The sequence below is a fragment of the Babylonia areolata genome, chromosome 21, assembly GCF_041734735.1.
Source record: "Babylonia areolata isolate BAREFJ2019XMU chromosome 21, ASM4173473v1, whole genome shotgun sequence".
Classification (NCBI taxonomy): Eukaryota; Metazoa; Mollusca; class Gastropoda; order Neogastropoda; family Buccinidae; genus Babylonia; species Babylonia areolata.
In genome coordinates this window covers 57,702,039-57,725,642 of record NC_134896.1, presented here as the reverse complement: position 1 = coordinate 57,725,642, position 23,604 = coordinate 57,702,039, and the positions used below count along the sequence as shown (strand labels likewise).

At 44.3% G+C, this 23,604-nt stretch overlaps 1 protein-coding gene across 1 annotated transcript; it reads left to right on the top strand.

The window, feature by feature from the left end:
* Window positions 1-23,071, top strand: LOC143296686 (bile acid-CoA:amino acid N-acyltransferase-like). The gene is made up of 6 exons (XM_076608717.1): window positions 1-31; window positions 1,723-2,031; window positions 2,852-3,121; window positions 11,672-11,841; window positions 19,062-19,203; window positions 22,971-23,071. Exons 1-6 carry the CDS (start codon window positions 1-3, stop codon window positions 23,069-23,071), a joined length of 1,023 nt encoding a protein of 340 aa, XP_076464832.1.
* Window positions 23,072-23,604: the final 533 nt, after the last annotated feature.

Here is a 23,604-nt window from a genome sequence, read left to right as displayed (position 1 = left end):
ATGTTGCAACTGTACCCCTCCAAGAAAGGACGTAAGTAAACTGAGTGGTACGTCACTGTCTGCCTTCCAAAGGTGTTTAAAGCATGGTGGGTGTGACGTCCAAGAATTGGAACAAGAGGGCAATGACAATGCCCGAGCTCACATAGCTCCTGCAACTCTAGACTTCCAGAAAGAGAACGGTGTACAGCTGGTCACTCATCCCCCGTATTCCCCTGACTTAGCCCCTTGTGACTGGTTTTTAATCCCTGGTGTGAAGCAGCCCCTTGTGACTGGTTTTTAATCCCTGGTGTGAAGCAGCCCCTTGTGACTGGTTTTTAATCCCTGGTGTGAAGCAGCCCCTTGTGACTGGTTTTTAATCCCTGGTGTGAAGCAGCAGTGGACGGGGAAAATTTCAGTGTGCAGGAGATGCTCGAGCCTTATTCGAGGGTCTCATTATGAACATATCCCAGGTCATGTGGATTGTCGTTGACAACTTGGTTTGAGTGGACGATGAAGTGCATTAAAGCGCAAATTAAATTTGGCATCCATAGGGTATAAACGCATTTTACTCATTTGTTTCAGTTATTATTTTTACTTATTCTTTGTTAATGGGAAGCAAAGCGTTAAATTACCAAAAGCCTTTATTTCAGTCAACCTGCTCTCTCATTGTCCCTGCTTCTGTCTGCCTGCCTGTCTGTCTCTGTGACTCTCATTTCAGTGAAACAGCACCGTCATTGCTCACGTGTGTATGTTTGTATGTCTCTTTCCTTCGATAGATTTTGTGCGTTTTATTGATGCTAGGAACCTCGAGTCTTTTTCTCTGTTCCAGGCCATCAGATTGGCAGCCACGTTCTGAAAGCCAAGTTAACAGCTTTCCTTAGTGGTACCACTCGATTCTATGGTATGAATGGCTCTTGTTCTTTATTTGTGCATTGACTTGACCCATGAGGTCGATATTAGATATATGCTACTACTCCTGCTACTACAACTACTAATGATAATAATAATACTGAGAAGGATGATGATGATAATAATGATGATGGTAATGATAACAACAATAATCTGTGGTTTGTTGAGCGTGAAACACGCTCTAGGAGCATGCTCAGTACACTTTAAAGTAAAGCAAAGGCAACAAAAAAAGGGGGAGATAAATAACACATACAATGAAATGATAGACTGTTGTAAAGAAGGACAGTTTGTACTGAATGCATACAACAAAAAAGAGCTAATCTGGTGTTTAAAGAAAAGATTTAACATGGCATCGTTTCATGCACGTGAGAATATGCCTCATAGCTGAAATCATCATCTTTTATAGCTTATCTCAGCACTATTAAGGGTAGCCAGGAAGAATGGCATCACAATATGATTGGAAGAATTGATGTCCAGATCTCCAGATCATCATAGGGTGATTTTTCGCCAGCTCCAGCTCCATGCGTTTATTCACAAAATATGCGCAGTAAGCATAAGTAAGATGCAAGACATATCTACTGGAAAGAGCTGCTTGTGAAGCTTATGTCACACAAATGACGTCATCAACCTTCCAGACGAGTCCAATAATAGACAGGACCTATGCAGAAATGAAACGAAATGTCCTTTTGTTAATATCATGAGCATCAGATTGTTTACCTTATATATTGATTGTTATGTTTGTTTGGTTTGGTATCTTCTTTTGGTACAGATTCAACTTTATAAGATGTGATTATAATGTAACAATTCACTCACAGATTCTTTGATTCTTCACAGCATCGGCGTGTTCAAGGAAGCAAAGTCCCATGTTACAGCGGATTTCCGTGCAGCACCCCACCCATCACCTCCACGTGTCCTCCCAACCAGACCCCATACAGGTCACACCCAAGGTCAGCCTCTTTGACCAGAAAGTTCACATCAAAGTTCAAGGCCTGCCAACGAAGGCCAAGGTCACGTTGTATGCCACGACACAGGCACAGTGGCGCAGACAACCTGTGACATTTACCTCGTGTGGTCACTACGTGTCCAGTGATGAAGGTGACCTTGACCTGAGTCGAGATGCTTCAGTTGGAGGAACGTACACAGGTATTTCAGGGTACAAATGAAGCTAACACAACATGACGTATTTATGGAAAAAAAAGTGTTTTCTAACTGTTACACTCTTGAAAGCTTTACCAGATATTAGTGTAAGTCGGTAAACCAAAACTAAGTTACAAATCTTCCAAAAGTTTTCTTTTTAGTTTGCTCAAATAGGTCGCGGGAAAAGAAAGCAAAACAGCACACAATTATTCTGCCTGGAATGTTGATGTAGGTAAGAGGTCTGAGCATTGATGGGTTCAATAAATTCTGATATAATAGCTTTCATTCGATAATCAAGTCGCTTCAAACACCTTAACAACATAGCTGTTCACACACACACACACACACACACACACACACACAGATTACGACAGCTTCACCAGCTGAGCCACTTTTATTTTACAGCCCATCCAGATTTACCTTTAGGTCTCAAGCCACCAACACTCCAGGTAGAATCGGTTGTTGCTCAGTTTTTTTGTTTTTTGTTTTGTTTTGTTTTGTTTTGTTTTTTGTCCCAGCTGATAGTTACAGCATGTTGAGGAGGCCTTTTTCCTACTTCCTGTTCTGTCACAGATAAGACTGACGTGTTATTGTATTGTGGAACAGTTTGGGGCTTTCAGTCGCAAAAAGGTGACCTTTTGGAACTCTTGGAATATTATTTCGACATGGACTGCTATGCATCAGTCTACATGAGCTGCAACAGGTGGATGTAGTTTTACATGAATCATTATATGTGGACACAGAATATCAAAGTCTGTTGAAACAACGAATTATATGCACCTTTCTCAGTCAGGTTTATCAACCCAACCTTCCACATGTGTGTCAGGTGTGGACCCTATGGGACCGTTCTGGAGTCTGAGTCCCTGCCCCTCTGGCCCACAGAACGTCCGCATGGTGGTGAAGAACGGGGAAGACCCTGTCCTCTACACACTGTCCCTCTATCTGGGTCACTGGTCTGTGGAGGATCTGGTTGTCAATGAGACGACCCAGAAACCTCTGTACAGCACCACGGTGACCAGGTTGAAGAAGTCGGCAGACGTGAGACGGATACCTGTGAAGGAAGGGGGTGTGCGAGGAGTGATGTTCTTGCCTCCTGGTGAGTCCTGACACATGAAATATTAATCTGTAGAATACATCATATCCTGGTGTTATCCTGGTTCAATTGATAAAATGCTTCAGAAATTTTGAGCAGGATTGACAGAGACAAACCCACGAACTGATGGCTGTTTGTGTTATGAAGAACAACTGAGACGTAATGATTCATTATTATTCAGTGCCAGCATGTTTACTATTTCTTTCAAGTTCTTTTTCCTTCTTTGAAATATACTAAAGCAAGCAGCTACTTCACGTTAGTTACAAAATGGACTGCTGACACAGAAGATTCAAACATCAATTGTAGATTAGATGATGTGTTGATTTGGTAAATGCCAGTTGACTGAAAAGTTGTGGACTGGGTCACGTAGGAACACGTGAGATCACAGTCAGTTTGTATCCAATTTATGGAAGAACTGACCCATGAGATAGACAGATACACCTGGCACATCATGGTCCTCTGTGGAGTTATATGGAAGAACAACAAAGAAATACAGGACCATTCCCAGGAGCTGACCTTGGCAGTGATCACGACCTTGTTATGATTAACTTTAAAGTATATTTGAGGGACAACAATAGTGGGAAAAACAGATGACTCAAACTCAAACTTGAGAAACTGAAATATCCCGACATCACTGAACAATTCCAAGCTGTCATTGGAAGAATGCTTGCCCCACTACTGCTGCTTGAAGATTTTGAAGCCCTCACAAACATTCCAACCAAGTGAAGACACAAACAGCAACAGATGTCCTTGTGATAAGCTGATGGAAATCAAAGCCATGGATTACAAGCAGTATCTTGAAGATATGCGAAACAAGCATGAGTCAAAAATCACAAAATGAAATTGAAAACGGGAAAGAGAATCAGCACTGAGATAATCCTTGACAGCAAGGACACAAAGTTTTTATGGCTGTTAAAGGCTCGCCCAAACAGAAACAAAATAAAGTCAGCACCATTCAGGACAAAATTAATATGGCAACTGTCTCATGCAGGGAAAAGACACCACAAGAAAGGTAAAGTGAGCACTGCCCGTGAATTCGACATCAAACAGCAATTTACATCCCAGTGTACTAGCTGTGCAAGATTCATCAGTTGAGGATGACTTTAAATTTTACTCTGTGAAGCTGTAGCATCAGTGAAGTTGTTGAAATGTGGCAAGGCTGCAGACATCGACAACACCCATACAGAGAGGCAGTAACTGACATCCAGTTTGCCATCTGCAACAAATCTAGCACAGAAGTGGAAAGCCTACACCATGGACCAATCACTACTTGTCACCCTCCCCAAGAACTACCATCAGTTTTTTCAGCCATACTAGCAAATTAGTGCTCAAAATGATTCTGAACAGATTACGGCTGTAAGCAGATACTGGTTAGAGGAAGGTGGTAGAATGGTTAAGACGCTTACTTGTAACTACAGTGTCCATGAGATCTGGGTTCGAATCCCAGTCTCGCCCTTTCTCCCAAGTTTGACTGGAAAATCAAACTCAGCACTGGTCATTCACATGAGACAATGAGGGAGTTATGTCACGTCGTCATATAATTCAAGGAGGCATTGACAGTTTGGACAGGAGGCGCCATAGGCCACAATGAACACAATGTGAAGAAGCTTATTATCATCATCACGCAGCTGTACCAAAATGCAACCTGTGAAGTACTCAAAAAGGGTGCTGTTGGAGAACATTTCGGTTGGAGTCAGGGCTGTCTCCTGAATCTTTCACTATCCAACATATTCCTGGAACGCATCATGACTGACGCACATGAAGATCATGTCGACACAGTCAGCACTGGAGAAAGAACCATCACGAACTTTCACTTCACAGATGACATCGATGGCCTTCTTCCTGTATGCATGTGAGTCATGGACCATCATGGCTGATTTGGAAAGAAGAATACAATTTAAATGAGGTATTGTTTCAAGATACCAAGCACAAGATACTCTGATATCACCAATGACCAAAAGCGCCAAACCATTAAGCAACAAACTGCACAACATGAATATATGCTGCCAAAAAACTCAACTTGCCACATACAGAAGATGCAATGGCCTTGCTAAACCAGTCCTCCAAGAAACTGTCAAGCAAGTTAAGCAAGGGAAATGGAGAGGAAGACAAAAGAAAGGATGGGCAGACACCATTACAGAATGGACGCCAAAGCCATTTGCAGATATTCAGGCTTTGACACTCAACTGACAAACCTGGAGGAATCTGGTGAACAGTTCCTCGTGGCGACCAACGCTACTTCACAGAGTTAGGCTCGTTCACACTTGAGCTCGGTCGTCGCTGAGAACCAGTTGCCGTCAGCCTCACACAGCAACACACACAGAGCTAGTTACTGTTAGCTAGAAATAATACGGCGCCATCCAAACGGAAAAAAACACGAATATTACTGGTTTCAGTTTCAGTTTCAGTAGCTCAAGGAGGCTTCACTGCGTTCGTACAAATCCATATACGCTACACCACATCTGCCAAGCAGATGCCTGACCAGCAGCGTAACCCAACGCGCTTAGTCAGGCCTTGAGGAGAAAAAAAAAGGTGAATAAATGATAGATAAGCTTACACAAATAAATAAATAAATAATAAATAATAACTGTAATGATTCAAGTTACCAATATAATTGCCGAGTTTCGTCCCTTGGTTTCCGGGCGTATGGATGGACGATAGCCACTGGAGGGCATGTGTCACAGCTTCAACTTCCATCGTTAGGCTGGAGGTTGTGATTTTGTAGGCAGCATTCTCTTCCCTAACTGTTTTTCCATTTTGTGTCGCAGTGAATCCCCAACCAGACTGGTTTTTGGTGACTGAGCCATCTGTGTATGTGATGATGTCCTCTTCTTTACTGTTTTCTTCTATGAGTAGCTTCACTTCCGCATCAGTTTTGCCCTCTGGCCATTCCTGACAATGTCTTCCTAGAGTGGGTGAAATGGCTGTGTTGAATAGATGGTTGAGGTTTTCGGGGTTTTTCTCCCATTCTTTTGTTTCTTTCAGGACTTGTAGTCGGCATACTAGCTGGATTGTGCCTTCTGCTTGCCCCATCCATGATCTTCCTCGTCCTAGACGGCTGCCTTTTGGTTCTTTGACTGCGTCATGCAGTGGGTTTTGAGGGTTTTCTAATGGTTTGAAGTAGGTCTTGACCTGTTCTAACTTGTTTCTGGCCTGCACTGAAGGAAGGTCAAGCAGGTATCGCATGGTTTCTGTGGGCGTGTCTTTTGTTGTTCCAAGGATCAGCCTCATAGCTTCATTTTGAACTCTTTCTAATTTTAAGAGGTTGCTTTGAGACGGCGTTGTTAGCCCAAGTCCGTAGTCGATCACACTGAGGACGAGTGATTGGTATAGCAGGAAGAGGTGGCGTTGTTCAATACCTTTGGTTGCCATTGACTGAAAGGCCCTTTTTGCATTTGAGAACAGTATTTTCCGTATGTTTTCTGAAGGTCAGCATCCTGTCGAAGTGTATTCCTAGGTAGCGTAGGCATTCAATTTTCTCGATCTGAATCCCATTGAATGACACAGAAGGTGGTGATTTGCTCGCGGTTCTGTTGTTGAGGGTACACAGCAACGTTTGGGCTTTCGCTGGATTGATGGAAGATCCTGTGTCTTTGCACCATTGAGCATATTGTTTAGTTGTTTCTGGACGGCTTTAGTTCTTTCCTGAGCATCTTTTGAAGTTTTGAAGACCATGCCATCATCCGCAAGAGTAAGTACCCGAGCTATTCCATTGTTGTTTAAGTCTGCAAGGCCCTTCGTGTAGACATTGTAGAGGACAGGAGAGAGCGGAGACCCTTGTGGCAGTCCCATGGATAGTTTAGAAGGTGCAGACATCCAATCTCCAAGGCGTAGGACGACGGTTCTTTCCTGAAGCGCTGCTGCTATCCATCTTGTCAGTGTCAAACTTACTCCATACCTTAGTAGCAGCTCCATGAGGTGTGCAAACTGGACTTTATTGTAGGCATCTTCAAGGTCGATTGCTACTGCTAGTGCTTCTTCTTTCCTTTGAAATTCTTCATACACCTCATATGCAAAAGCAGCTGCATTTTCCCATGTGGACTTGCCTGTTCTGTAACCACCTTGATTTGAAGGGAGAATGTGCCTGTGTTCAAGATCCCTTGCAAGTTTCCTGGCTATCATGCGTTCCATGAGCTTTCCGGCAATGTTTTGCATGGTTAGGATCCGGTAGCCGCTTACCTGATGATTGTCCTTTCCTGGTTTTGGTATGGGTTTTAAGAAGCTGTGTGTCCAGTCCTCCGGCACATGTCCATTGTGGAAACTGTTTTGATATAGATTGAAAAGTTTGCTTCTGTCTTCTTCCGATAGTTCCTTGATGTCCGAGTAGCGAACTTTGTCTGGGCCAGGGGCTGATTCTTTCTTGCATTTAGCTATTGCTTCGTTTAGATCATCTATTGTCAAGTCATCATCAGGTCCAGTCTGCATAAGGGTTTGGTTTAACTCCTCAACATATTTCTTTTTCTCAACTAAGTTTCTTTGATCGCTCTGTTGTATGAAACGTTTGAGCAGGGCGGATCCTTTTTCTTCGTTTGTCTTAAGCTTGGTTCCGTCAGTGTCTACCATGTCTGGGGTTGTTGTTGTGCACGTTTTCCCTTCCATGCGACGATAAATTTGCCAGAACTCTGTCAATGTTGAGTCATAACTGAGTGCCTCGCAAAACTGTTTCCACTTGTCATTTTTGGCTTCTTGAGCAATGGTTTCAAACTGTTTAGTTTTTTCTTTCATTTTTGTTTCAATATCTTTGACTAGAGATGGTTTTGTTCTTTCTTTTTGCCAAAGTTTGACAGCCGCATGTTTTTATATCCAGGCTGTCTGTGTGTCGATATTCCACCATGGGGGCTGAATAGTTTGCATCCTGTTCGGTGCCGTTCTTTTGTTTCTTCTGCGTCTTAATTTTTCGATGACGGTTGTCTCTTTGGTTTCATACTGAAATAGATCACGCGGTTTCATACAGCGTTTATCTGACAGTTTCTGTAGACTGAAAACTACCGGGAGGTGGTCACTGCCTTGGTGTGGAAGCACCTCTGCATTCATTTCTGCTCTGAATTTTGGAGATGTTAGAGCAATGTCGATCACACTGTCACTGTCCCCTTGTCTTGTTCCAAGGCGAGTTGGGGATGTGGTTGTTAATGGGCTAAGAAGAATTTCCCCTATCATTCCTTCAAGTGCGAGTCCTTGTGGGTTGGTGTTCCACTGGTCCCATAGCTTCGATCTTGCATTAAGGTCTCCACAGATAATGACTGAGTCTCCAAGTTCGTTCTCTATTTCCTCTAAAAAGGCCCAATCCTCTTTTCTTGTGCAGGTTCCTGGGTGAACATAGGCATTGATGAGCACAATGCTTTTGTGAATTCCGTCAGGTTTTTCGAGACGCACCCCCACTAGTTCACATGAGTTGCTACACCATTTCTCTAGATTTATGGTGGAAACTTTGTTTTTTAGGTTTTTGTTCAGTATGATTGCTACTCCTCTTCCTTCATTCCTTTGAAAGACTGTGAAATTCTCAAAATGTATTGGTCTGTCTGCACTTGTCCTGGTCTCTTGGAGACATAAAATGTCAAAATCATATGCCAATTTCTCAATTGTTGAGATTCTCATTCTCGCGCTGGAACAATTCCAACTGCCGATTCTAAAGAATTTCTTTGACAGCCTGCTCTGCTTTTGTCATTCTGCTACCTAAGCACAATCTTTTCCCACCTCTTTTGCCACGCCTGTTTTGGGGTTTTGGGGATCTGAATTTATGTCTCGTGCTATGCAGCTGATCCCCGAGGTGCACGCGAGACAGGGTTTTGTTAGTATCCATAGAAGGGTGTTCTATGTGGTGAGGGAAAAAATTCGGTCGCCCTGACAGAGCCTCTTATCAGGGAAGGGCAATGGATGTCCATCTGTGTGGAGTCCGTCAGCCTGGTGTCGCCCTAAGGCCAGACTGCATACAGTTAGTGACTGTTTAACCCAACAGCCATTCATCCCATTGGTACTGTATGAAAGCCGTGGGATTGGGGATTTTTGTCAGGTTGTCTCCTCTTAGCCAGTGGAAGGGTGCATCTGGGTATTGTTGCGTAGCAGATTTTATTTTGCAGAAAAATACAGGTCCTTCTGTATATTTCAAATACTGCCCATGCCCACACAGCTCACAGTCATGATGGGTCCGCTAAGCGTTGCATAACTACAACGGTCAACTTGTGCGTGGTTTCGGCCGGTGCTATACTGTTTCTAGGCCCTCTCTGTCATTCACTAATAATTCAATAATTAAACAATAACGCGATGACAAATTATCAGTCAATCACACAGAAAAATCACTCTGTCCACAACAAAGATAAGCGATTTTTCCGTGCATTCGACGGACAATCCATCTTTGAGCCCTCTCAATAATTTACTAATAATTCAAACAAACAATAACGTGATGACAAATTATTAATCAAATTCACAAAAAAATCACTTATCTTTGTTCTGAAGCTTGTAGACTGCCTGTAAAACAACTGACCAACGTGATCTTAACACCTGGCAGTTTCAGCCACATACACAATTTCAAATACTGCCCACACAGCTCACAGTCATGAGCCCGGAAACCAACATGCCCGGAAACCATCCATACGCCCAGAAACCAACATGCCATGATTCTAACCGACTCAATGAACCTCATACAGAAAATTGAAAACGGAATGGGAAGCCCAGAGTGGCATAAGGCAACGCGCAACTTTCAGATAAAAAAACTCACATGGTCATACTGCCCGGGACATGCAGGAGTTAAGGGAAATGAGCGAGCTGACAGACTTGCTGGTAACGCAACACCAACGAGTGGCCTACATCTAGGAAAATCGGAAATCCTCAGAAAAGTCAAAGAATGTCAAAAAGAACAGGTACAAGGCCATCACACCATCGATCGCCTCAAAGAAATAAAAGCAGAGAGAGGGAGCGGCCGTAAGTCTAACATGAAAGGTAGAGCACGATGCTTTGCAAATCAAACAAATATCGGCATCATTTCCAAACCAACATTGTGCAAATTTCTTCAAAACGGAACAGAGTCTCTGTGGGCTTTTCCAAATACAATAGACTGAGCAAGACACTAGACGCCACGTTCTTGGCATCAGAGATTTTTTCCAATCCTCTTGCGGCCAATCAGTGGCAGCCTCTGTACGTGTGTGTATGTGTGTGTGTGTGTGTGTATGTGTGGGTCTGTTTTTGAGTGCGTTTGTGCATGCGTGAGAGTGTAAGTGTACACAAGTGTCAGGAGAGTTCTGTGCATGTGTGTGTGTGTGTGTGTGTGTGTGTGTGGGGGGGGGAGGTGGGGGTGCAGGGAGGAGGTGGGGTAGATGAGGTATGTGAGTGTATGCATGCCTACACTGTGGGAGCAACAGGATATTGGAACGTATATATAAAATATATATATATATATATATATATATTTGTATATGTATGTGTGGAGTTGGGGGTGGGAGATATGGGCGTGTGTGTGTGTGCTTGTACAAGTAAGCGTTCATCTGTGTGTGTGTGCGTGTTTGTGTGTGTGTGTGTGTGTGTGTGTGTGTGTGCGTGTGTGTGTGTGCCGTGGAAGCTGCGATACATAGACTAGAAATGAGTGTGTGGAGGAGGGGGGTAGAGGAGGTGCAGGGTAATGTGGTGTGTGTGTGTGTGTGTGTGTGTGTTGGAGCTCATGTACGTTTATATGTATTTGACTGTGCTTTCATATCTGTGAAACTGCGTGTTTGGTGCATATCTGTTATGCATGTGTGGGTGTATGTGTGAATGTGTGTCTTCATGTTTTACATTTATTTGCTTATTTATCATCATTGTTGTCTTATTTATTTATTATTATTTATTATTATTATTATTTTATTATTATTTTCATTACTACTACCTTTTTTATATCATAATTATTATTTATTTATTTATTTATGTAAGCTTATCTATATTATTCTTTTTTTTCTCAAGGCCTGACTAAGCGCGTTGGGTTACGCTGCTGGTCAGGCATCTGCTTGGCAGATGTGGTGTAGCGTATATGGATTTGTCCGAACGCAGTGACGCCTCCTTGAGCTACTGAAACTGAAACTGAAACGTCCCTTGGGTCAGCCTTCCGTCTCATCTGGTACCTGTCTACATGGGGCAATGATAATACACAGATAATTTTTTAAAGGCTGGAAACGTATAGAGACGGATGGCCGCCAGTCTGGACACTTACCGCTCGCATTCATGAAGGGAAAGCACAAATTACGTGTACACGATTCTCGGCCGGCTGCTGTCAGCTGCTGGGTGGGCGTAGTGTGAACGTAGCCTTAAGGAAGAAGAAGAGGAAAGAAGGGGGTTACAGTAAGTGATATATCCTGCATGTTGAATCAAATCACACACCACCCAGCACCAGCAGCAATAGTTCAAAGGCTTCATAGTGACATGTACATGTTAACTCATCATATAACAACTGAACTGCAACATAATCAACCTGCGCCTGGATGCACATAAGAGAACCAAACTCAAGTCTGCAGACTGAAGAACATTCATCAGTAAATAAAAGTCCTCTTGACCTTTGAAGTCATCGCGAATGGTTTGATGCTGCTGCAGGAGACGGCCCCCACCCCGGTGTGATTGACATCTTCGGCACCGGTGGAGGTCTGATGGATACCCGTGCTGGTCTGCTGGCATCACATGGCTTTGCTGTACTGGCGCTGCCTCACTTCAGGTTTGAGGATCTGCCCGCCACCATTGAGGGTGTCACACTCGACTACTTCCAGGTGAGAATGCAGTGTTTAATTATATATGCCGAGTATTTGCTAAGAATGAATGATGAAACATAGGATAGCTGTTCTCTGCGTTGTGTCGGCTGAATATTCTACAAGGAATGAAAGAGTTGACAGCTTTAAATGAACGTATATAAGGTAGATAGGCCTGACTGCGAACGATCCAGTCGAAGCGACCAGCTCAACGTGTTTATTGTACTGATAACATGTCGTACGATTGTCAAATGTGGCTCCTCTGTTTTGGAAGGTTTTCTCCAATTGTTTGCAACAGGAACATTTCGTCTACTTTATTTTCCCCGACGTTTCTTCAACGATTGAAATAGCAGGGGGGCTTGACGGTAAATGCGAACAGGTAAATCTAATTGCGAATGATGGTTTTGGGTACATGTAGACAATTAGAACAGAAGCAGGTCTTGAACTCATTAGACATAACGTTATGGGAACATCGCACCACATTGTTGTATTTTTCGTTTTGATCACACATACACGCATATACACAAACGCACATTTAAACACTTACACTTATTCCCCGAACATATTATCAAAGAAAAAACACCGAATTAATCAGCTTGCTATACAAGATTAATAACCTGTACTTTCTTCCGCATAAAACTTGACGCGCTGAAGACAAAATATAGTAAAAGTGTAATATGCATTTGTGGTAAGTAGTTCGGCTTGCATCCTAGTTTGTTTCACTGTCAGCAGTTACGTATCTTCTTGCGATAGTTTGTTTCACTGTCAGCAGTTACGTATCCTCTTGCCCAAGTATTTTATAGAGAGTAACTATTCAGCAGATGAGTTTTGGGAAATTATTTCTAACGGGGTTCTTTTAGTAAAACTTTCAAAGGGCATTATTTCATAGCCCTATTTCTACATTCATTTAATGTACGTCATAATTGTGTTAATGGTTTTAGTTATTATCACCATTATTGAATTGTTACTGTTAAAGCTAATTTCATGTTAGTTATGCATTTCTTAGTAGTTTTCTACCTTTTCTGTATTATCCAGACTTCTCATTCCCCTCTCCCCACACCTTTCTCCCCATCCCACCCCACTTTTTTTGTTGTTGTTTTTTTGTTTTGGGGGTTTTTTCTTTTCTTTTTTATCGTCTGATATCATTAATAGTGAAAAGACGCTAAACTAAAGAACGAACTCCACACACCCACACAAACACACCCTTTTTAGAGGGCTCAGTATCTGTGCAACACAGTTCGCAAATAGACTCGTGTGAAAATACCCAATGGTCGTATTGCAAACGCCACTGGAGTTTTGTGTCAAAACTGTCGTTCTGATCTGTTATGAACATGCTTTTTAGATCATCCCAGCACTGGTAATGCACAATTTATTCAACATCTGTAATGAAATCAGCAATTCTAAGCTGTGTGTTAGTTCAAGTCCTACTACAAGCTTCCTTTGATTTCAGGATTTTGATAGCACGTTTGTGAACTTGGTCGGCAGGGGTTGCGAAGAGAAGAAAATGTGTGGAAATAGCTCATGTTTACCTGGTTCCTGGAAATGATTATTCATTAAGGTATCAGAACGAGGTGGAAGCAGACGTTAAATTGTGAAATGTGCGTGGTGAGAATGCTTCGAAGTGGGGCGGAACACAAATCGTTCGCAATTGCATGCTGTACGCAGTTAAACGTACTCACCCGAATATGTACACGTATGTATGCTCTGGATATTATAAATGTGTGTGTGTGTGTGTGTGTGAAAACAGGAAGCAGTGTCATGGTTCACTTCGAACATGGCAGTGAAGGATTGTGGGATAGCTGTCGTGGGTTCTTCAAAGGGGGGCGAATTTGCAATGCTGACTGCTCTGCAATGTCCTCTGGTAGGATTACTGTGTGTGTGTGTGTGTGTGTGTGTGTGTGTGTGTGTGTTTGTGTGTATGTATATAGGTTATCAGGTCAAGTCATTAGATCTGCTACTGGTAACCTGTAATCCAGTACAACCTGTTCAGGGTCAGGTTGCCGGCGACTAAACCGGCACTCCCACCGCTCCCTTCCGGGACTGGTGAGGCGGGTGGCTAGACACCCTTATGGAGATCCATAAAAGGGCGTTGGCTCAGGAGAGCCACCGACGGCCATCTAGCTCCACCGTGCTGTGTGCATGCCACACGCAGTTGGCCCCCGGGGTGTGTCTACCCATGCATGCGAAGTCTGGATCCGGCAGAATCTGCGGAAGAAACCTATCGGTTCAACGGAGAGGAAGGCGGTTACAGCAACGCACTGTGGAGTGCAGAGAGCAAGATGAGACACCGAAAGGATATCTTGGTCATCCACTGCATCCGTGCTCATCCTCCAGTCGTCTCGACTTAGTCTTGCCACTGGAAATTGGTGGACCCGGACGAGAGAGTGAGGTCGACGTTGCGCAACTCCTCTTCACTTTAAACAAACTCATCGCGCAAGTCATCAGTCATCCAAAATGACCTTTCATCCTTCATCATTTCATCACCCCCAAGTCCTGTGGCGACAGGCGAGCGACGAAACGACAGGTGTGGGTACACTGGCAGTCGCAGCCGCAGACCTGCACGCAGGCGGCTCAGGCCATAGGGTCGTTCTTCGTCGACAGGAGCAGCGATGGAGCTCGGCAGCCGTCTGAGCGTCTGAGCAGCCCTCTTTAGGAATGCACTGCTCACCTCCCTGGCATGAGGAAGGGGCTAGAAAAGGTGCCCTAAAAATTGCCTGCTCCATATCACCCTGGCCAGCATACCGCGGCTGGCGGGGACCCTACATCAGCGGTCGAAACAAGAAAGAAAAGAAAAAAACAAGGATCGTTCCTCTCACCATTGGTGCTTGGAACATAAGGACTCTCCTGGACAGAGATAACGCGGACAGACCCCAAAGGAGAACGGCACTAGTTGCATCCGAACTCGCCAGATACAACATTGACATCGCAGCCTTGAGTGAGACTCGGCTTGCAGGCGAAGGCGAGCTCTGTGAACAGGGATCTGGTTACACCTTCTTCTGGAGTGGACGAGGAAGCGAAGAGCGACGTGAGGCTGGCGTTGGTTTTGCAGTAAAAACAGCACTTGTCAGCAAGCTAGCTGGAATCCCAAAGGGAGTCAACGATAGGCTTATGACCATGAAACTCCCACTGGCATCTGGCCAGAAGCACCTCACCATTGTCAGTGCCTACGCCCCAACCATGACCAACCCGGATGAAGTGAAGGCGAAGTTCTACGAGGACCTTCACTCTGTCATTGCTGCTATCCCTAAAGCAGATAAGCTCATCATTCTTGGGGACTTCAATGCTAGAGTTGGCTCTGACTACATCTCCTGGGATGGAGTGATTGGAAAGCACGGTGTGGGCCACTGCAACCCAAATGGATTGCTTTTGCTTCAGACCTGTGCAGAGCACGAACTGCTGATAACCAACACAGTTTTCTGCCTCCCTACCCGTAACAGGACGTCATGGATGCACCCTCGCTCAAAGCATTGGCATCTCATCGATTATGTCATCGTCAGGAAAAGGGATAGGCAAGATGTACGTGTAACAAAGACCATGTGCGGCGCCGAGTGTTGGACAGACCATCGCCTTGTAGTCTCGAAGCTGAATATTCGAATCCAGCCCAAGAGACGCCCCCAAGGCCAGAAGGCTCCAAAACGGCTCAACATCGCTAAGCTGAAAAACATCACCATCAAACAGTCCTTTGTGGAGCTGCTGGAAGATCGTCTGGAATCCGCCTCTCTGGACAACCAGAATGTGGAGTCTGACTGGAGGACCCTGCGTGAGCTGATCTATAGTACAGCTTCAGAGACCCTGGGACCCATGACCAGAAAGCACAAAGACTGGTTTGATGAAAACTGTGATGAAATCAAGCAGCTTCTGGATGAGAAACGCCGTCTGCATCAAGCCTACCTGAGCAACCCAAAGTCCACATCAAAAAAGGATGCGTACAATGCCATCCGCAGGACTGTTCAGCAAAAGTTACGCCAGATGCAGGATAAGTGGCTGAGTGACAAAGCTGATGAGATCCAGGGATATGCTGACAGGCACGATATGAAGAGGTTCTATGATGCCTTAAAAGAAGTCTACGGCCCCACATCCTCAGGATCATCCCCCCTCCTCAGTGCAGATGGGAATACCTTGATCACCGAGAAGGAGAAAATTCTCGAACGCTGGGCTGAGCACTTCAACAGTGTCTTAAATCGCCCTTCCTTCATAAATGATGAAGCCATAGACCGTCTCCCACAAGTCCCCATCAACGAAGCACTGGACGATCCGCCAACACCTCTTGAGACCCAGAAAGCAATCCGTCTGCTATCCAGTGGCAAAGCACCTGGCTCAGACTCCATACCAGCAGAGGTCTACAAGGATGGAGGCACTGTGCTGACTGAGAAGCTCCATCAGCTGTACTCACTCATGTGGAAAGAAGAGACGATCCCCCAGGATTTCAAAGATGCATCTATCATTCACTTGTACAAGCGAAAGGGGAACCGGCAAGCCTGTGATAACCATCGGGGCATTTCCTTGCTCTCCATCGCAGGCAAGATACTTGCCAGGATCCTACTAAACCGCCTCACAGCACACCTTGACCAAGGTCATTTGCCTGAGAGCCAATGTGGATTCCGGAAAGAGCGCGGAACCACCGACATGGTGTTTGCTGCAAGGCAGCTGCAAGAGAAATGTCAGGAGCAAAATGCTGATCTGTTCTCCACCTATGTCGACCTCACTAAGGCCTTCGACACCGTGAGTAGAGAGGGACTGTGGAAGATCATGGCCAAGTACGGATGCCCTCGGAAATTTATTTCCTTGGTCAGCCAATTCCATGAAGGCATGCAGGCTCGAGTCCAGGACAATGGCGAAACATCTGCTCCTTTTGCTGTCACAAATGGTGTCAAGCAAGGCTGCGTCCTGGCTCCAACGCTGTTCAGCCTCATGTTCTCTGCAATGCTTACTGATGCCTTCAGAGATGGCGATGTTGGAATCGGCCTAAAGTACCGAACAGATGGCAAGCTGTTTAACCTCAGAAGGCTTCAAGCAAAAACGAAGGTCATGACAGACATCATCAGAGACTTTTTGTTTGCTGATGATTGTGCCCTCAACGCTGGATCTGAAGCTGACATGCAACTCAGCGTCGACAAGTTTGCCACTGCCAGCAGGAACTTCGGCCTTACCATCAGCACGAGGAAAACTGAAGTTCTCCATCAGCCAGCCCCAGGGAAACCCTACGTTGAGCCCAACATCACAGTCAACGGTCAGAGACTCAGTGCGGTGGAGCGGTTCACATACCTTGGCAGCACACTGTCACGAAATGTGACAATCGACGATGAAGTGAACGTCAGGATTGCAAGAGCAAGCGCAACTTTTGGTAGACTCAATGCAAATGTCTGGAACAGAAGAGGCATTAGTCTTGAGACCAAGCTAAAGGTCTACAGAGCAGTAGTTCTCCCCACACTACTGTACGCCTGCGAAACTTGGACAGTGTACCAACGACATGCCAAGAAGCTGAACCACTTCCACACAACATGCCTCAGGAAGCTACTGAACATCAAGTGGCAAGACAGGACCCCAGACACAGAGGTGCTCGCAAAAGCCACCCTTCCCAGCATCTTCACCATCCTGATGCAGTCCCAGCTTCGCTGGGCTGGACACGTGGCGCGCATGCCAGACCATCGGCTGCCCAAAAGGCTCTTCTATGGCGAGCTGCAACAAGGGAAGAGATCACACGGAGGTCAGAAGAAGCGCTTCAGAGATACTCTGAAAGTCTCTCTGAAAGCGTTTGATATCAACCCTGACTCCTGGGAGGAATCTGCAGTGGACCGTGACAAATGGCGCGCTGCTGTGCACAAAGGCGCCAAGTTGTGCGAGGCCAACAGGACTGCTGCAGCTGTTGAGAAGAGGCAGGCCAGAAAGTCACGGGCAAACAAGCTCCCTGACAATGGTATGCCTGTCTTTGTCTGCCCCAACTGTCAGCGAATATTTCGTGCGCAGATTGGACTATTCAGCCATCTGCGCATTCACAGATAGATTCATAAGCATCCCCCCCACCCCACCACCACCCTCCCCCCATCCCCCAGCTGGATGACAACGATGGTCATCATCGATATCGATGGACACACCACCACCATATGTGCGTGGATGCGTGTGTGCGTATGCGTGTGTGTGTGTGTTTGTGTGCATAGTGTTTGTGCTTCCGGATAACTTTTCATGCATGTATATTGATTTTTAATGTTTCAGCCTGCAGAAGTTGCATGTGCTGATTGTGTTTTTGTTTGTGAGAATGTGTGTGTGTGTGTGTGTGTGTGTGTGTGTGTGTGTGTGTGTGTGTTTGCGTGTTTATGTGTGTTTGTCCGTGTGTGTGTGTGCTTGTGTGTGTATGCGCAGTGTGTGTGTTTGTGTCAGTGTGTGTGTGTAGGATGGGTGTGCATGTGTGCGTGTTTGTATGTGTGCGTTTGAGCGTGTGAGTGTGTGAGCGTGTGTGTGTGTGTGTGTGTGTGTGTGTGTGCTTGCATGAGTGTGGGTGGGCATCACCAGAATATGTTTCAACAGAACAGCCGCACTACTTTGCAGGTGGTAAAGGCAGCAGTGACCGTGAACACTCCGTGGGGTTTCACCCTGTATGATTTACATCGAAAGGACGGAACGCTTATCTGCAAAGGAGCGAAGTGAGCTTTTGTCCTGTCTCTCCTCTGCTTTCCAGTGCACATGCACTACAAAAAGATGGACATATAATGAGTTCTTGTTCAGAGATCAGACTCCTGTAGACAGCTGTTGTCTTGATGACACCTCTCACCTTTGTGTGCTGTAAACACAACAACGTGATTTCAGGAACAAGGTTCCATTCATTCCTTCAGTTCTTCTGACCTGATAGTAGAGTGTTAAAGGCAGTGTGAATCGTCATGTGCGAATGTGCCCGAGTAAAGCGAATCAAACATACATTTGTGTTTTTTCCTTTCCTCGTCTGTTCGGCCTTATTTACACTCAGATGTTCGTTTGCAGGGTTGACCTGAGTAAAGCAAAGCAAGCAGAACAAGGATTCATTGGCAAAGACTGCTATCATGTCACCAGAGATGATCTCATCCCTGTGAGTCTCTGTCTGTCCGTTCCTAGCTGCTGAATGAGGAAAAGTTTACTGCAAGATGAGATGTCTGCACACACACACACACACACACACACACACACACACACACACACACCACACACACACACACACACACGCACAGATTGGGGGATGGGGGTGACGAGCACGTGTGTTTGTGTGTCAGGTATGGGAGAGTTCAGCCCACGTCCTGATGCTGGTGAGTGACGATGATCAGGTGGTGAACGTGGAACTGGCCGACGTCTGTCACAGCATGTACCCTGAGGATAAGAGACATCTGATGGAGGTGGTTCACTATCCAGGGGCAGGTCACCTACTGGAACCGCCGTACACCCCTTACTGCAGTTTCTGTTTTAACCCAAGTTTTAGTAAGTGAATGACCAGCTTACTTGCATGTGAAACTGGAAGAAAACAGTGTCTGTTATTTCTCTGAACGTTTATCTTAGTAAGAACGGCAGTGAATGTGTAAGTTTGGTGCATAATGGTTATCTATTTTTGCTTTACTTAGATTTTCATTCCTATCAGGGGTTACAGTTCGCTAGTTTTGTTTTATGTGGCTGTACTGTTGGTGACCAAAAGGCAGCGTGCTGTCTTCAAGGCATGTTAATTTTTGTTTACACATTTCGTCTGCTGCAGTTCTTGTGTGTACATGTCATATGAAGTTGTATGAACAGACTTGGATTCTCAACTAATATTTCTGTACTGTATCTGCAAACTGATGTGAAACACTACACAGCAGCGGCTTGAAGATGTGTATTGTCATTACGATTAAAAGGCCATTGTACATTTTTGTTAAACATCTATTTTCCTTTGCTGCACTCAGATCCTCTTTCAGGAACTGGTAGAATGTTTCTGGGATTCAGCGTGGGAATGGCTTTAACTGAATTTAAATGGCAATAGACCTGACAAGTAGAAAGTGATCAGATGATAAATTCCCAAGTTACGTCTGCCTAATCTTTCCGAACGACAGAGTCTCACTACAATCATTCCATTCCTGCACGTCTGACTAACCCACATACTGACCATATTAGCCTATTTTCTCCATACCTACGAACTATGCACTGGCTCTCCATTGAAGCGAGAATTAAATACAAGTTGCGTGTCTTTGCTATCCTGCACCTAATTATCTTTCTGACCTTACCAGTGCTCACACGCCCTCAAGAACCGTGCGCTCTTTCTCCTAGAAATACCTTCTGAAACTTCCTCGTGTCAATACAAGAACCTGAGGTGAACGTTCATTCCTCTTTGCTGCTCCTCATATCTGGAACAACCTACCTCGTCATATCTGTGTGTCGAGGTACGCTAAATGCTGGACTCTCAAAACAACAAACCCAAAAGAAACCACCCACAATAATTCCGATCCCACTAACTCTCCCGACACTGCAACCAAATAAACGTAAGTTTTACAACCACATACACAAGTTCTTTTATTATCGTTTGGGATGCTTTGAGGAAAGGACCACAATTCAACCAGTCACACACACCACAGACGCCTCATACTGCCCTGCTGTCCCGCACACACACCGCTGCACACATAGATATTTGTGTCCACCACAAGGGCTTGGAAACCAAGTCCAGTCATATAGATCTGTCTGTACAGCGGGCGTTGACACACAGAAACACACATAACGTCCAGAATCCAGTGCACTCAAGCACATGTACCAGCACAGATGTTAAACACCAGTGACTATAATGCACACAAGCTGGACACTGCTGAAGTCACCACTGGTGTGGATATGTGGCACGGACAGTGGCCAGGCCAACCAGTACACTCAGGGGTCTCACTGGTCATCTCACCCCTTCTTTCTCACAGTGTCACAGTTCAAAAGCAGTTCGAATTTATTCCAAAAATCACCAATGTCCAAGCTGATACAAACATTACTTTTTCTTCACACTGGGCAAAAATCCGAAACCTTCAACCAAATGTCACAAATTCAACTTCGAATCCCTCAAGGGAGAATGTTTAACAAATTACTTCCCTTGCGTAACTTCGCGGTAAATCCAAATTAAAGATGGGAGACAACTTTCACCGTAAGTTGTTCTCCATTTACTCACACGCAATAAAGATACATTAATTTCCAATTCCATATAAAACAAATGTTGTTTCTCTCAAAGTCCTAACTGCAGAATTTTAACATATAACTATCAGTGCCAAACACCTTTTATCCATCTGCACGCTTTAACTTGCATGTATATACATCACTGGTTTGTGTCCAGAGCAATACATCTCTACGCGTGATTGTTTGCACATGCATGTGGGTATGCTTTTTTTGTTTTTATAATTATTTCGTGATACTTCTAGAGTGACAATCAGTCTACTCCTTTTCTCACCACAATACCTCTATACACTCGACTTCACATTTCAAACCCTACATTACACACCTCACTATAGTATAGTCACAGCATCATTATTCTTTACATGTAACATACTGTTTAATTGTGACAGTGAACATTTCCAAGCACACCCATCTCTTTTTCCTTTTGCATTATGTGCACCGTGACTAAATATCAACCCAGCAACCATATTACGTGCAACACTATTATGTCGCACCCGTTTGTATAGTTGTGAAACCTAAAAAATCTCCCCCCTTTACCCACCAGACGCCGTTACCGGGATTCGAACCTGGGTCCCTCAGATTGAGAGTCCAGCGCTTTAACCACTCGGCTATTGTGCCCGTCAATACTGTGATCAAAGTGAACTATGAGTGCATGATCTGCACGGACATTGTCTCTATCGTGTGATCCTGATATCTGCTTCCCTTTGACCAAGTTTTCCTCCTTCACCACGCTTAAAGTCTTAACTCCCGAGAGCAAGGTTTCGGTTGCGCATGCGCACTAGAGCCTATCCATAAAAGGGAAAGGGGCGGAGTTTATCTATAAAGAGCGCGAGCACGTGTCCGGTAGGTTAGTAGATCGTCATATTTCTCTCCGTTTGCATGTTTTACAAACAATGTGGTCGTTTACAGTTGCCAACGTCGAGGGGCTGTCTGCATGCTTTCCAATTCTCACCGGATAGTACCACGTGCTGGTGCTATTTTTATCTGACAGACACGTCTAGCGCAAACACAAACGGCTCTAGCTCCGCCCCTTTTCTCTGCATTCAAATTTTGTATTACGTGTAGCTGACACATTTTGTACTTTCCAAAGTCAATCCAGGTCTAGATTGGAAGCTGCTAGGCAAATCTCGCTCTCTGCCATAAATGAAGCCAAACCGTAGCTTTATTAGGCTTTTATTTTGAATAAAACTTCACCGACGTCACAGTGTCAGACTCTGGTGAGAAACTGGCTTGATTCAAATCGCCCGCCATTTATAGTCCGGTTCAGGCTTTAAACACACGATCAACACGCCACTTCCGCAGTGCATCAACAATGTTCACCGCCATCCTGCTAAACGTAACCCAACATCAAGCACACAACACTGTCAAACAATACTTTCTTTTCCATTTAACAAAACGCTTCCTCTACAACTTCATGCAATAAACCACTCTACTATAAGAATGGATATTGTTCTCGACTTTCTAATTCAACTGTTTTCTGCACGCCTATCATGGGGATAAGTTTATGATCCAAAAGCGAGTGGCGGTCGATCCGTGCATCCGGTTGTGACACTGTGCTGTGCCTGTTCCATCTCTGCCTTTCACTCTTCACTGAAACTCATCATATCAAAACCTTTCTAAGAGCACTCTTTCCTTCTTCTCCTATAACTGTCACCTCACTTTGTATGCATGACAAATGAGAGAGGTAGAGTGTGTGTGTGTGTGTGTGTGTGTGTGTGTGTGTGTGTGTGTGTGGGGGGGGGCACCTTGAAGAAAGAGTGGTCATGAATGTTTAATGTAATTTGCATCTTTTTCTTTCACGTCAAATGCCCTGAGCTCTTGAAGAGAAAGGACGCTGTGTAAATGTACATTCTTCTTCTGCTTCTTCTAACTATTCTTCTTTTTATTGTTGTTGTAGTTTTCATCATAATTATCATTATCATATTCCACACATGAACGTTTCTTTGATGTACACAGAATATCGTCATATCTAGAACCCAGAAGATTTTTTTAAAAGTTTTTGTTTTCTGTGTTCACAGAAGTAGAAATGTCGTGGGGAGGTAACCCGGCTGATCACGCGGCTGCACAAGAAGATTCCTGGAAGCGGATGCTGGCATTTTTGAAAACCCATCTGTCTTGAAACAAATGCATTTTGAACATCGATGACTTTAATGAAAGTGTGCAAAAACAAGTCACAGCACCGGCAGTCTAGTTTTAGACATCACGTGTAATATTTGCTTTAAGTATAGGCTATGTAACATAAATATGTTTTTTCAAAGAATCTTTCTTCTCCATCTCCTTTCTCTTTTCCTTACAACCGTACTATAAGCTTAACGTTTTGTGACCTATCTTCATTCATTAACAAGCAAACAAACAAAAAAAACAAAAACAAAACAAAACAAAAAAAACCATCAGAGAGAGAAATACGTAAATCTATAACGGAATAGTGTCAGTAGTATCTGTGGGATATGAACTGGCATACTGTTGGCTTAGTAGTGTCTTTTTCATAATTGATTTTTTCAAAATTTTTTTTTTTTTTGCATTTCACAATAAAAGGGAAAATCACTGAAAAGAAAGGAAACAAACATTTAGATTTGTTTGATTATCCAACATAAACATAAAATATTGCCATGTATAAAACACGCTCGACATTCAGACATTAAAGAAATATTT

Excerpts from the sequence above, each read along its gene's own strand:
- LOC143296686 (XM_076608717.1), top strand. The coding sequence starts at position 1 with ATGTTGCAACTGTACCCCTCCAAGAAAGGAC. Across the intron at positions 3,122-11,671 it reads AGTGATGTTCTTGCCTCCTG|GAGACGGCCCCCACCCCGGT; the intron begins GTGAGTCCTGAC and ends ATGCTGCTGCAG. Across the intron at positions 19,204-22,970 it reads GGTTCACTATCCAGGGGCAG|AAGTAGAAATGTCGTGGGGA; the intron begins GTCACCTACTGG and ends CTGTGTTCACAG.